Genomic DNA, 13,221 nt, shown 5'->3' with positions numbered 1-13,221 from the left:
CACATAACAACATAATAAAAACAACCTAGAGACAGACAGGCAGACACTGTGACAATGGTGATGATAAAATAAAGTATTGTTCAATTCCGCCCTCTAGTGGCGTATTTATAAAAGTGAGCTACCAGAAACCATTCACCTTGTGTTTAGTCTCAGTCATTTCACGATTCCTCTTTTTCCTGTTTAAAATATTTTTTCCTATCAGAAAAAAAATGTAGGTTCGTACGGGGAACTAAAAAGAACAAACATTGTAAGATTTTCGGTAATAGAAGGGGCAGAGGCTCTCATCGCCACTAAATGATCCCTCCGGCTTCCCGTAGAGGGACGGGAATAGCCCGATTGGGATTTTGGGAATTTTAGTTTTGTCCCACAAAGCAGCGCCCTCAAGTAATTTGCATAGCTATTTAAAAAAAAATACATTTCCCAGAAGGCAACGTGCCCAACGTTTTACAGTAGAGCTTCTATGTAACATTTTGCTGCTTTTCAAACTAATAAGGGTATATTTAGGTTATTAGCATTAGCTTGCTTGGATATAGTAGAGTGTTATTTTACTGACAGGCTACTTTGGTAAAGTTTTGATTGATATTTTATTTTTTTTACTCGAGAATAACAAAACTCATACAATGTCTGCTGATTTGTTAAGAGAGAGAAGAACCATTATATGCATCAGTATTTATAAGAATGAGAGCTGAATCCTGCTGTTGAATGTGTATATAGTTGCTATATGCTGTTAGCTTCTGTTAGCAGAGAATCATGACAGCCGCGTGAAGCTATAGCTACACCTTTGGTGGTCTGCTGGTATAAAACCGTGTTTTTTACTGATGGCAAAAGAAGAATGCGTTTCTCTTTGGCACAACGCGAGGGAAACCTCTTCGGTCCGAAACCGCAAAGTGTCTCCCTCAGCAGAGCAGACCCATCAATCTGTAACCGCCCCAGTGTCCAAGAACAAGCAAGGAGATCAAACCCCCTCCTCAAATGGCTCACCTGCTGATTTATCAGCCAGAACAAGGGCTGATTCTCCAAACATACTACTGCTCATCCTGGTAACAGGACTGTCTTTTGCTACTCGTCTTTATAAGATAACAGATCCGCCTCATGTGTGGTGAGTAATGTTTCTAAATTCCTGTGTTTATATGCCATTCCAGCATATTTTATTAATGTTTCATTATGTTTCAGCTGGGACGAAACTCACTTTGGAAAGATGGGGAGCTACTACATCAACAGAACCTTTTTTTTCGATGTGCATCCTCCTCTTGGAAAGGTGAGCTCCCTGCACATCACTTTAATAGACTTTAGAGATCAATCATCATATCAGTTGCTTCATTCTTGGCCCTTAATTCAGTGTTTCTAAGGGTTAGGGTGTCCCAATGGTTGTTATGGAAGTTAAAAGGTTGCTCAGTGTTGCAGTAGGTAGGCAAGAACCTTCTTGCCTTGCACCAAGAAGGTTCTGGGTTTGATTCCTGGCCTAGGGTCTTTCTGCATGGAGTTTGCATGTTCTCCCTGAGCATGAGTGGGTTCTCTCCGGGTACACCGGCTTCCTCCCAAAGTCCAAAAACATGACTGTTGGTTAATTGGCTTCTCTAAATTGTCCTTAGGTGTGAGTGTGTGTGTGAATGGTTGTTTGTCCTGTTTGTCTCTGTGTTGCCCTGCGATGGACTGGTGACCTGTCCAGGGTGTACCCTGCCTCTCGCCCATTGACTGCTGGAGATAGGCACCAGCACCCCTCGCATCCCCAATTGGGACAAGTGTGTCAGATAATGGATGGATGCAAGTTAAAAGGGAGATTGTTTTGAGGGGGATTGTTTTTATTGTTTTTCACAATAAATAATCTGCAAGTGGACTGTCAGGGACGGTTCTACATGGGGGCCGACAGGAGCCACGACCCCTGTAGGACCCCCTCTACTGAAAACATATGCTACAAAAACCGAAATATAATTAGGTACATTTTTCTTGAAATTTGTGCAGGTAATTAAGTCAATTTGCGAATCGAACAAGATGGCTTACATTTAAAATAATAAAAAAAAGATCCCCAAACCCCATTAACTTATTTTAAATATCTGATATTTATCTTATTTTATGAGCAATAGTACTTAACCTTTTGGCAGATTATCCTATAGTTGCCTGTTCAACTTGAGGGCAATTAGACTTTTTTTAAGAAATGTTTACTTTATCAGGTTTTGTATTTTATAGCTTCTTTCCCACTGAAATTAGCGCATTAACACTGGTTTTCAAACCTGGGTCGACCCGCTAATAGTCGATATTTGGCTCTCTATCCATGAACAAAAAAGCCTGGTCTGACCCACTGCTGATAAGCTGTGTGGCCTTTGCCCCCTCACTGCTGCGTGTCTGGGGACACCATCGCACTGGGTTAGTGTGATGATGTCACCAGTGCGACAGAACACAATAGAGAGCAATATCTAAGGAAGCCAAGGCGTAGTAAGGGTGCTTTATTGTTTGGTTGTTTCGTCCATCCTTATCTCTCTCAGCAGTGCTGCTCCATGTTTAGCAAATGGCGCAGCGTTGTTTGGTGTTATTTCAGACGCCACTGGTGCGGCGTGTTGATGCCCGCACGTTGCCCTCAATGGTATCGCATAATTTAGCTGCTCAACCAGAGTCTTGCGTTCCCACTGTATGCTGATCGGAGCCGAGCCATTTGAAGTAGATTTTAATTGGTGTCATTGAGCCGTTTCTATGGCCACTAAAAGCCAATTGATCTCGGGTTTAAACAGGTTTCTTTGGCCAGTGGGTAAAGGGTATAACTCTAAATTAAATCATTATGATGGTGATTTGTGATGATAAAAGCGGCCATAACCAATTCGTCCCTTGGACCAATTTTAATAATTTGCCTTTAGAATTTACTCTAACCTTTATTTAGAAATTGTATTCAGCTTCAGTCACAGGAAATAGGATCAGAGTTTTGATCTGTTACATCAGAAGTCTGCAGCCTTGACTCTGTGGCTCAATTAATGCACCAAATGATGCACTCTTCCACATTTTTTTTACCCTGTATTTGTTATTATTTTGTTCTCTGCCCCATGAAAAAAAAACCTTTTAAATTCCAACTACAACTGCCACTGTGTAATCCTGCTTTTAAAAAGCAACATTTTATTGTAATTACAGCGTCAAGCCTTGTGAAGCATGTGTTTACTAGCTTTGCACATCTAGAGAGTGATATCTTTGCCTACTGGATGGAGAGCAACTGCAAGCCAATGCTTTGATGTAAAGTAGTGAGTTGGTGTCCAGTATTAGTTTTTTTAGCCATGCGTTGTTGTTTTTTTGCCAGGTGGCTAAAAATAATTTATTTTCATCTCAATATAATCGGACATTTTTTATCATTACTGTTTTCTCTACATTGCTGGTGGGAAACTGGACTTTGCATGATTTTCCGTCCGTTGAAGGCCCGATCTTTATGGGGAACAATTAATAGAATGAGATATTGCTTTATTATCTTTCATCTACTAAAATTAAATTACACACAGGTGGGAATTTATTTACTAATTTAGAGTAATTGTTGCATGATTTTTTTTTTTTTTTTTTGACAAGTCAGTGGTTCAATTGTCCCCATTCCCCAAGTCTTTTTTTTTTTTTTTTTTTAGAGGTTATCACAATAGAAATGCACAGCAAACTTTAGATGTTAGAGAAGAAATGTTGCAAAAGTAAAATAAAATGCAGAATCTTTTCCTTTATATTTTGCTGGTCTAAAACTCACAAGAACAACAATCATTTAATTGAAGGGGGGGGGGGGATGATGTGTCCACTTCTTGTGCAGGTCTTTAATATCTTTGCCCAATTTGTAGTTTAGTGCAAAGAAGAGAGATTTAACCTTTTTGTGGACCTTCTGCGTCAGATGATGTGTTGCTCTGTTGCAGATGCTGATTGCTCTTGCTGGTTACATGACTGGCTATGATGGCACCTTTCCTTTTGTGAAGCCAGGAGACAAATATGAACACCACAATTACTGGGGGATGAGAGGAGTATGCAGCATTTCAATTAAGCAGTAGTGTGTCACAGATTTTTTTAAAAAGACAAATATATGTCAAATGTTTGTGTGTTTAAACACCTGCCTGTTTTCTTCCAGTTCTGTGCTGTTTTGGGATCCTTTTTGCCGGTCTTTGCCTTCCTTATTGTGCAGGAACTGTCCCGCTCTCAAAATGCTGCCGTCATCGCAGCCACCTTGCTCCTATTTGGTTTGTAATGAAGTTTTATAACACCATGCATTGATTCAAACCAACTACATATACTTTTAGAATGTTTTTGTGTTTCTTGGGGAAAATAAAAATACAAAAAGTGATAAAATAAAAATTTCAGGACATTTTTGTTTTATTTAGCAGAATGAACGACTTGTTTATTTCAATATGCTGAAGATATTCATCTGCTTGACAGATACGGGCTGCATCACCATCTCTCAGTACATCCTGTTAGACCCCATCCTCATGTTCTTCATCATGGTAGCAGTTCTCAGTATGGTCAAGTTCAACCAGCAGAGCTGCAGGTATCCCCTGTGAAATGGGAAGGAGAAAACAAGCTTTATGTGTCATTATCTATGAATTAAAGCTGTTGAGCTTTTTAACTCTGTTCATTCTTATTTCAATTGACATGTTTTCAGGCCTTTTACTGCTTCCTGGTGGCTGTGGCTCATGCTGTGTGGTGCTGCTCTTGCTGGTGCTCTTGGGGTGAAGTTTGTGGGTCTGTTTGTCATCCTCCTGGTGGGTCTAAACACAGTCGGAGACCTCTGGGGAGTTTTAGGCGACCTGAGTCTCTCACTGGTGAACCACAGTTTTTTTTTTTTTATACTGTAGATACGGCAGACTGTGCATTAATGAAATTAACTGGGGACTTTCCTGCTTAATATTCTTGTTTGCTTTACAGATGGATGTTGCAAAGCACTTCTTGGCCCGTGTTGTTGGGCTCATCCTGCTTCCACTGTTGCTCTACGGGACAATATTTGCAGTTCACTTTGTCTTATTGAATAAAAGGTAAGAGTGAGAGTTAAAGTTGATGTGAAAACTGTTATAAAAAGACAACCTCCCACAGCCTTTTTGTTTTGTTTTTTTCTCTTGCCAGCGGACCAGGTGATGGTTTCTTTAGTTCTGCCTTTCAGTCACGTCTCATTGGGAACAATCTGTACAACGCGTCCATGCCAGAGTGTGAGTCCTGAACGCAACTCAGAATTAAACAAAAATCTTATTTATGTGTGAAAGAAAGCAACTTTGATGTTCTGTGAAAACAAAGTAGGGCAACTTGGCGGATTGCCTTCTTCTAAAGGAATTAAAAATAAAACATATTACCTTATTTTCAGTCAGCCTAGTTTTACTCCACCCCACCAATTATCAGACATTACTGCTTTTTCTGGCCTGTTCAGGATTAGGTAGAATCAGAAAGGAGTAAAGCTTAAAAAAAATACTACTGGTACATACAGTACTGGTATAAGCAGCATTGAAAATGTCTGGAAATGAATAAGGGGTCTAGCGAAGCCTGTGGAAAAGGGGTAATACTCAAATAGGATTCCTTCCGTCTTAAAAGTTGTTTAATTTTCCGTGATAATTTTCCAGGTCTGGATAGGTGTGTGAAAAAAAAAATATTCTTTTAATTCAATTCATTTTTGTGTGAAAAAAAAAATATTCTTTTAATTCAATTCATTTTATTTATAGCCTTGATTCAAATCATGTAATCTCCATGGTAGAAATGGTTTGATGAGGAGTCATGAAGCGTTTCGACTCATTCCCAAACTATAGTGATGATGAGTTGATGCTGAATACCGACACCTTTAAAATCCCTACAGGCAGCCTATCTGACAGACCACTAACACTGATTTGAGTACCTATAATATTGGTATGATATGTCATAAAATGTTCAATTTTTTTTGTTTGAAAATTTCTTTTGATATTTATAGATGCAGTCAAATAATTTGAACGTATATCATAATATGAAATTTTAAGTGAACATGTAAATAAGGATGCTTGTGGACTAGGATTTATGAATATTTATTCAAACCAATAATTACAGTAAGAAAAGTTACTTAGAATCAATTTGAGATCATTTTGCAGATGTATCCCATTGACAGATATGCCTATATACAGATCAAAACAGCTCCTGTGACATTCTTTAAACGATACGCGCAACGACACATACTCGACACTCTATGACCTTGAAGCATCTGTGGTGCTGGACCCATCGCTACTCGATGCACTTTACTGCTACAGTCGATTATTCATCCAGACATATTGGATAAACGTTTTCATCTATGAAAACCAGGCTGATTACATCCCTCTTACTGAGCATTCAGCCTCCTTTTAGAGGTTGGAGAACCAGGAGACACACAAAAGGATGCATAGAAGCACAGAAATCTACATTCACTAATGTTAGAAAACTTCCATTGGTTCCTCCGTTTACAAATAAAACAGTCAAGCAAATTAAATCTGAGCAAGTTTTTCAAAATGAATATTAAAAGTATTACAATGCTTAATAATCATGTAGATTTATATATAAATACATTTTTTACATCTTATTTGACACATCACCTATTGATCTGCGTTTTAAACTTCTGTATTTGGGTTTTCAACTTTTTAAGAACAGTTTCTTTAATTTGTCATCAAGTTTCCTCTGGCTGCATTATCCAGAGAGACTGGTTATAATGTGGGTGTGTGCACATTTATGTAAATGTGTGTGTGTATTTGTAATATTTTATCAGTGTGAAGGTTTTTGAAAGAACACACTTTCTTTAACAGAAAGGGACAAAAAGAAAGCCTAGAAAAAAATAATAGTCTTATTGCAGGCATATAATCTGTCATAATCTCCCATAGAAAATGTTCATGCATCCAACTTTTATTCTGAGTACATTTTTTGAGTGGAGAAAAATAGATAAAACATTAGGAACAGTGCTTCAGTTTTCATTTCCTACTTTCAGTTTGCAATTTGCAATTTTCTGTTTTAAAGTAGGTGAGTAAAGCAATTTAATTGTCCTTTCAATTTTATAGAAAAATTATAATTCTTCATGTGCATTTCCTTATTTGATGAACATGTTGTCTTTCTGATGCAGACCTGGCCTATGGCTCCGTCATTACTGTGAAAAATCTGCGCATTGCAGGAGGTTACCTGCACTCCCACTGGCATTTATACCCAGAGGGCGTTGGAGCGAAGCAGCAGCAGGTCAGGCTATAACCGCAGCATTCGGTTTTAAATGATTAAATTGACTTTTTTATTCAGTTTTCTTCGTCCACAGGTGACCGCTTACCTCCACAAGGATTACAACAACATGTGGTTGGTTCGAAAACCAGGAAATGAGAGTAAGAGAGTTGTTTTTATTGACGGTCTGAAATTGTACCGTTTATTAGTTGTGCCAAAATTCTAATTAAGGTTAATTTCTGCTTTTTTGTGATAGTAGAAATAGGTGGCAGGAGAGCCTTTTTAAATAATTAGTTTTAGCTATTTAGATTTTTCTGTCATCTCTGTATTAGCTCCCTCTGAGACGCCTGACTTGGTTCGTCATGGAGACCTTATTCGCCTAGAACACAAAGAGTGAGTACCACACCTGGCTCTGCTGCCTGAAGTTTAATTTCTGTTTGATTTTAATCACACCGTTGCTTTCAGAACAACCCGTAACCTCCACAGTCACCTTCATCAAGCACCGCTGACCAAGAAGCACTTCCAGGTTACAGGCTATGGAGTAGTGAGTCCCTCTCTAACATTTGTCTTGTAGAAATGTTCACACCCACACTTGGTCACATTTATCGGTACACTTCATCGTAATTTATTTATTGTGGATTTATGCAGCAACCCAATGATGTGGATATTATAAAAGAAAATGATGCTTAGGTTATCTAAAGATTTCACAGATGATACTTCTAATGTCCGTTTCCTTTGATATCTCTGAAGAAAACCAAGTGTGAACAACGGAGCAGGGGGGATAAAATAGTTCTCGCTTTATTTTAAAACAGTTTCAAATAAAGTGAGCAAAACAGGGAGCAGGATTTTCTGGAAGATTCCAAGATCCAAGGACTAAAAAAAAACAAATCTGACAGGTCTGATTTATATCCATAAAATTGTTTGCTAGTCTCTCCTGTGTAAGTCAAACTAAATCCATTGATATTTGCTGCTGTAATGCTGCAAAATGGGCTTATGTTGGGAAGTAAAGATAGTGATTTTGGGCCTTAACGTATCTTTTATCTGTATTTCTTTTTTTGTTTTGCCAATATTTATCTGGGAATAGATGTTTTGCTTTCATAAGCAGGCCATTATGACTCTTGCTATGAAGTTCCTCTTTATTGAAAATTATTTAGGAAGTAAAGAGTATACAACGGAGATGGAAAAGGAAGGAAGAAAGAAAGAAAGGGATTAGAACGGGGGGGAGTGCAAGAAAAGAGAGAAAATAAAATAACAGTGTTTGTTTTTCTCTAGAATGGAATGGGGGACGCCAACGATCTGTGGAAGGTGGAGGTTTGCGGAGGTCGGAAGGGTGACTTGGTGAAAGTTCTGCGCAGCAAAGTTCGCTTTCTCCACAAGGCCACAGGATGTGTGCTGTACTCCTCTGGCAAGACTCTTCCGAAGTGGTAAATCTACTTGTCGCTTCAGCTCTGGTTGGTCCCTTTTTTAAACCTGCGCCTAAAGGATTGATATGCTGATGTAGTTGTTTCTTTCAAGGGGCTGGGAGCAGGTGGAGGTGACCTGCAGTCCTTACCTGAAGGAGACTCCCAGCTCCCAGTGGAACATTGAGGATCACATCAATCCCAGATGTACGATGCAATCCTGTCATCCAAGTCGATTTGTCTTGAAAACATGAGATTTTTTACTAATCTCATAATATCATTTGGTTTGTTTTTGCAGTGCCAAACATTAGTATTTCTCTACTAAAGCCTAATTTCCTGGAAATCTTGCTGGAATCTCATATAGTCATGATAAGGGTAAGTAATGGTTGAAAGATAATTAAGGGATTAAAAACCTGCTCCTTTTAAATGAAAATATTCTCACTCCAGGGTAATAGCGGCTTAAAACCTAAAGACAATGAAATGAACTCCAAACCTTGGCACTGGCCTATCAACTACCAGGTGCCAGCTCTTATTTCTACTTTTTTTTTCACAAATTTCAGTCTGCGTTTCTATCTGTGTCAAATGTTTTTCTTTTTGTCTGGTGAAGGGATTGCGGTTTTCAGGTGTTAATGAGACAGAAAATCGCATTTACCTGCTTGGAAACCCTGTAAGTACTATAAAAAACAAAACAAAAAAACCCTCTTTTTGCTCTTGGCGCTAACACGGAGGATTATTTTTCAGGTTGTCTGGTGGATAAACCTGGCCAGTTTAGGCTTGTATCTCATCATGGTGGCAGTGGCATCTGTAGCCATTCAAAGAGGAATCCCCCTGCAGCAGAAGAGAATGGGTAAACTGCAGCTTTGAGTCTTTGCAGAGATATGAGGATGAGTTGACCTTTAAATAGAAATGTTTACATGTTTCAGAGCATTCGGATGTGCTAAGGGGAGGAGGGGGACTTCTGTTTCTTGGCTGGCTGCTGCACTACATCCCATTCTACGTCATGGGCCGTGTCCTCTACTATCATCACTACTTTCCTGCGATGCTCTTCAGTACTATGCTAACAGGTGCTAAATTCTCAAGCATTTTAAGGCCTTTTACAATCTAAGTAAGAACAGGAGGAGAAGAGACTTAATGAAACTGACTGCACAAAAAAAGAGTAGCAAAAAAAGCTACTTAGGATGAGAAAGGGCTTTTATGCTTCTGGATTTCTCAGTGAGGACTTTTTGATGAAGTGCTTGTCAGAGGTTTACATGAATTTATAATAAAAAAAAAAATAATCCCATTGCTTTAAGACTTTTAGTGATTTATTAACCTTTTTTTTAATTTTGATTGGTGATATTATGATAAATCAGACTTCTGTAATCTTTGATTTATTGTGGATTTCTATAATACACACAGACTAAGAGATCATCAAAGCCCAAATATATACAAACACCCCCATTAACATGTTACCATACACTTCTAAAACAACCAAAGTAACTTTGTAGGCTGAACTTCAATTATTTATTGATTTTTTGATGTTGCGGGTCACGTGATACACTGTCCGCAACCTGACGTTTAACCTGTGCGTCAAATACCGACGCGAGGGATACCTTAACCAAGCGTCCATATGTGATGAGTTGGGAGTTCTTTGGTGTGTCTTCATCTGGATTTTCCATCTTTCAAAGAAATCATTGCATGTCTCAAATTAAAGACTTTCATGTCTATGATGAATATAAGTAAACTTTAGATCAGCACTAAGCCTGTTAAACTTATTTTTACTCATACCTTTTAAAAGGAACTCACACAAAGGGAAAGCTCATATTCCCATATTTTCAGAGATGGGAAGTAACGAAGTACAAATACTTCATTACTGTACTCAAGTAGATTTTTCTGATATTTTTTACTTTACTTTACTACTTATTTTTATGGCAACTTTTTACTTCTACTCCTTACATTTTTACACAAATGTCTGTACTTTCTACTCCTTTCATTTAAAAAAATTGGCTCGTTACTTTAGTTTTGAATCATTTCAATGGAGTTACCGTTATTATTTTTCACGTTATCAATACCAAATTCAATCTAATTGGATGGGAATCTACGTTGCATTTGACGCACCACTACAGATGAATCGACAGATTCGGCGGTATTCATTCACGGAAAATCACTGCAGCTTGGTGGCGGTGGCGTTAGCATAGTAGCATGGACGACGAGATGATTGAAAATGAACACAACGGAGATCTAGTCCTATTGGCAGACATCCATTTAAAATGTAGGCATCAGCATGAAAAAAGTGGTTTCTACTTTTACTTTTATACTTTAAGTAAATTTACAAGCCTGTACTTTGTTACTTTTACTTGAGTAAAGAAGTTTAATCAGTACTTCCACTTTTACCAGAGTATTTTTTAACACAAGTATCTGTACTTTTACTCAAGTACGGAAAGTGAGTACTTTTGCCATCTCTGCATATTTTATATAATCATCATAATTGCTTGTTGCAACTGTTTTACATTATCTAGATTGATAAGGCAAATATTTATTATAAACTAACTAAAGAGGCACTATTGGGTCAGATCTAACTATTCTAATAGGATTGACTTTGAAAAGGTTTTTATTGATCCTTCATGTTTGTAAAGCATTGTTAGGATTTAGGAAAGGAATATTTGTAAATGTTTAAGTGAAGGAAGCAATGAATGTTTTGATATGCCTGCCTGGATGGTTTTTATCTGTTTTTTTTTAAGTTTCTTTTTTAAATTTTGTCTTACAGGAGTTACATTAGATATTTTGCTGAGAAGTGCTGATCTACTGCTATGCCAGCCTTATTCTGATTGGCTGCAGAAAGGAGGGCAGATGGGACTTTTATTTACTGTTCTCTACAGGTGAGCTTGGTAAAAGAACATCTTCATTATATAGCATTGGTTAATCTTTCATGTGAAGTCTACTTTTAGGAGATTGTTTGTGTTTTTTTTTAAGTATTATACCATGTTCCATTTGATGCACCTTGAATGCCTAACCTTTTTAACAGTTAAACAAATTGTTAAAAGTTGATTTATTTAATCAGTTCTGAGTAATTCACCTATTGAAGCTACTTTCTTTATCAAACTAAAACAAATTTTTAGAAGATATCAGCTTTTTTTAGTGTTATATTGACTGTTTAGTCTGTGCTTTGTAACATCAATATGGATTCTTCTACACTTGACTCTCCGTAATTCTTCTGTTCTCAGTTTCCACCTGTTTCATCCGCTGTCCTATGGCATGACTGGTCCTCTTGCACACCAGCCAGGCAGCGCTATGGCTGGTCTTAAGTGGATGGACTCCTGGGAGTTTTAGTCATTTCTTTAAGATCTTGGAACTAATGTTGTACAGTGCAGTTCAAAAGTTTAGATAATTCATCATGGGCATGAACGTCATATAGATAGATTTGAATTGTTCTTTTTTTTTCTTGTTGGAAAAGCTCATAATACAATGAGTTGGACTCATCATTTTAAATTGTATATATACTTAAAGATATGCATTTAAACTCCACCATTATTTGGTAAAGCTCTTTCCAAATGGGAGAAACTATGGATAGGCTTCTGGCAAAAACCCAGCTGGATCTTTAACAGCTCTTTATAAAAGGTCATTTAAAGTAGTTTGTTATCCAGGTCATGTATTTTGTAGATCTTCAATAACAACGAAGGTTGGCGTCATTTGAAATGCTCCAGTTTTAAGAGTTATGCCTCAAATGCTGGATTTTAACCCAATAAAGCTAACCAGGTTACTAACTAAGCCAAGAATATTCAGCTAGACTTATACTAGGAGCTTTTGATGGCTTCAAGAAAGCTAACTTTAACCAAATACTTTATATATGTGCATCCACTGCTAAAAGAACAATTCAAATGGGTCAGAAAATGCCTATACTGATATGAAATTAATGCATATCATGAGTTTATTTAAACTTCTGAACTGAACTGTGAATTTGCTGCTTTTTTAAATGTTAAAACAAGTATTTTCTTACAGTTTGGACTAAAACCATACCTGTCCTAGTATTTGTGTCACATTATTTCCTCACCTGACTTATTCATCAACAAAAAGCCCCGACCCACACTACAGCTTCCATAAGGTGGTTTAAAACTTCATATGCATTAAATGTTTTTGTTTTGTTTCCCCATTTACCTGATCTTGGATTTGGCACATTGCTGGTTAGTGCTGTCAAACAGACTGTTTACCTTGTAGTGTAACAAATAAACAGGTGTATTCTCTTATCTGATTTTTTTTTTTTTTTTATGGTTGTATTATACGTCAAGACAAATAATGTTGAAATAAAACGTACAATGAATTTCTCAACAAAAGGTGTGATTAGATATACAAATGTTAAATATTTTATATCAGTATTTTAATAGTCATTTAAAATGGTTTGAAAAAAACTAAGCTGGCTCGCCTTTGCATCCTTACTTAATGTAATGTGGAGTTTATTCACTGTAAAGTTCCTCATAAAAACAGAATGAATATGAAATTTAAATGAATAATTCCTTGGCATCACAATGATAGAATGGAACAGAAAATCCCTTTATTGTCCCACAATAGGAAAATTGTATTTTTACAGCAAAAGTGTTCACACAAATGTGGACCTAGAAAGTGTATAAAAATAAGTGACAGAGTTTAAAAATAAAAGAAAATACTGTACTGTGTTTTTACAATTATAAATACTTTGCAGTCAGCAGAAGAATGAATTATAAAT

General features: G+C 37.2%; 1 protein-coding gene across 1 annotated transcript; it reads left to right on the top strand.

Moving 5' to 3' along the window:
- The first annotated feature begins 387 nt into the window (after positions 1 to 387).
- pomt2 (protein-O-mannosyltransferase 2) lies at positions 388 to 12,754 on the top strand. Its single transcript, XM_015394081.1, has 21 exons — positions 388 to 1,099; positions 1,174 to 1,258; positions 3,867 to 3,971; positions 4,076 to 4,184; positions 4,381 to 4,489; positions 4,604 to 4,763; positions 4,867 to 4,973; positions 5,062 to 5,144; positions 7,037 to 7,146; positions 7,220 to 7,283; positions 7,455 to 7,515; positions 7,588 to 7,666; positions 8,395 to 8,546; positions 8,638 to 8,729; positions 8,821 to 8,897; positions 8,970 to 9,041; positions 9,130 to 9,189; positions 9,264 to 9,369; positions 9,446 to 9,586; positions 11,269 to 11,380; positions 11,726 to 12,754. Exons 1-21 carry the CDS (start codon positions 819 to 821, stop codon positions 11,829 to 11,831), a joined length of 2,271 nt encoding a protein of 756 aa, XP_015249567.1. The 5' UTR covers positions 388 to 818; the 3' UTR covers positions 11,832 to 12,754.
- Positions 12,755 to 13,221: the final 467 nt, after the last annotated feature.

Source organism: Cyprinodon variegatus, unplaced genomic scaffold (genome assembly GCF_000732505.1).
Source record: "Cyprinodon variegatus isolate N-32 unplaced genomic scaffold, C_variegatus-1.0 Scaffold671, whole genome shotgun sequence".
Lineage (NCBI taxonomy): Eukaryota > Metazoa > Chordata > Actinopteri > Cyprinodontiformes > Cyprinodontidae > Cyprinodon > Cyprinodon variegatus.
The sequence above is the reverse complement of the archived record's forward strand: the minus strand, read 5'-3'. Positions and strand labels throughout refer to the sequence as shown.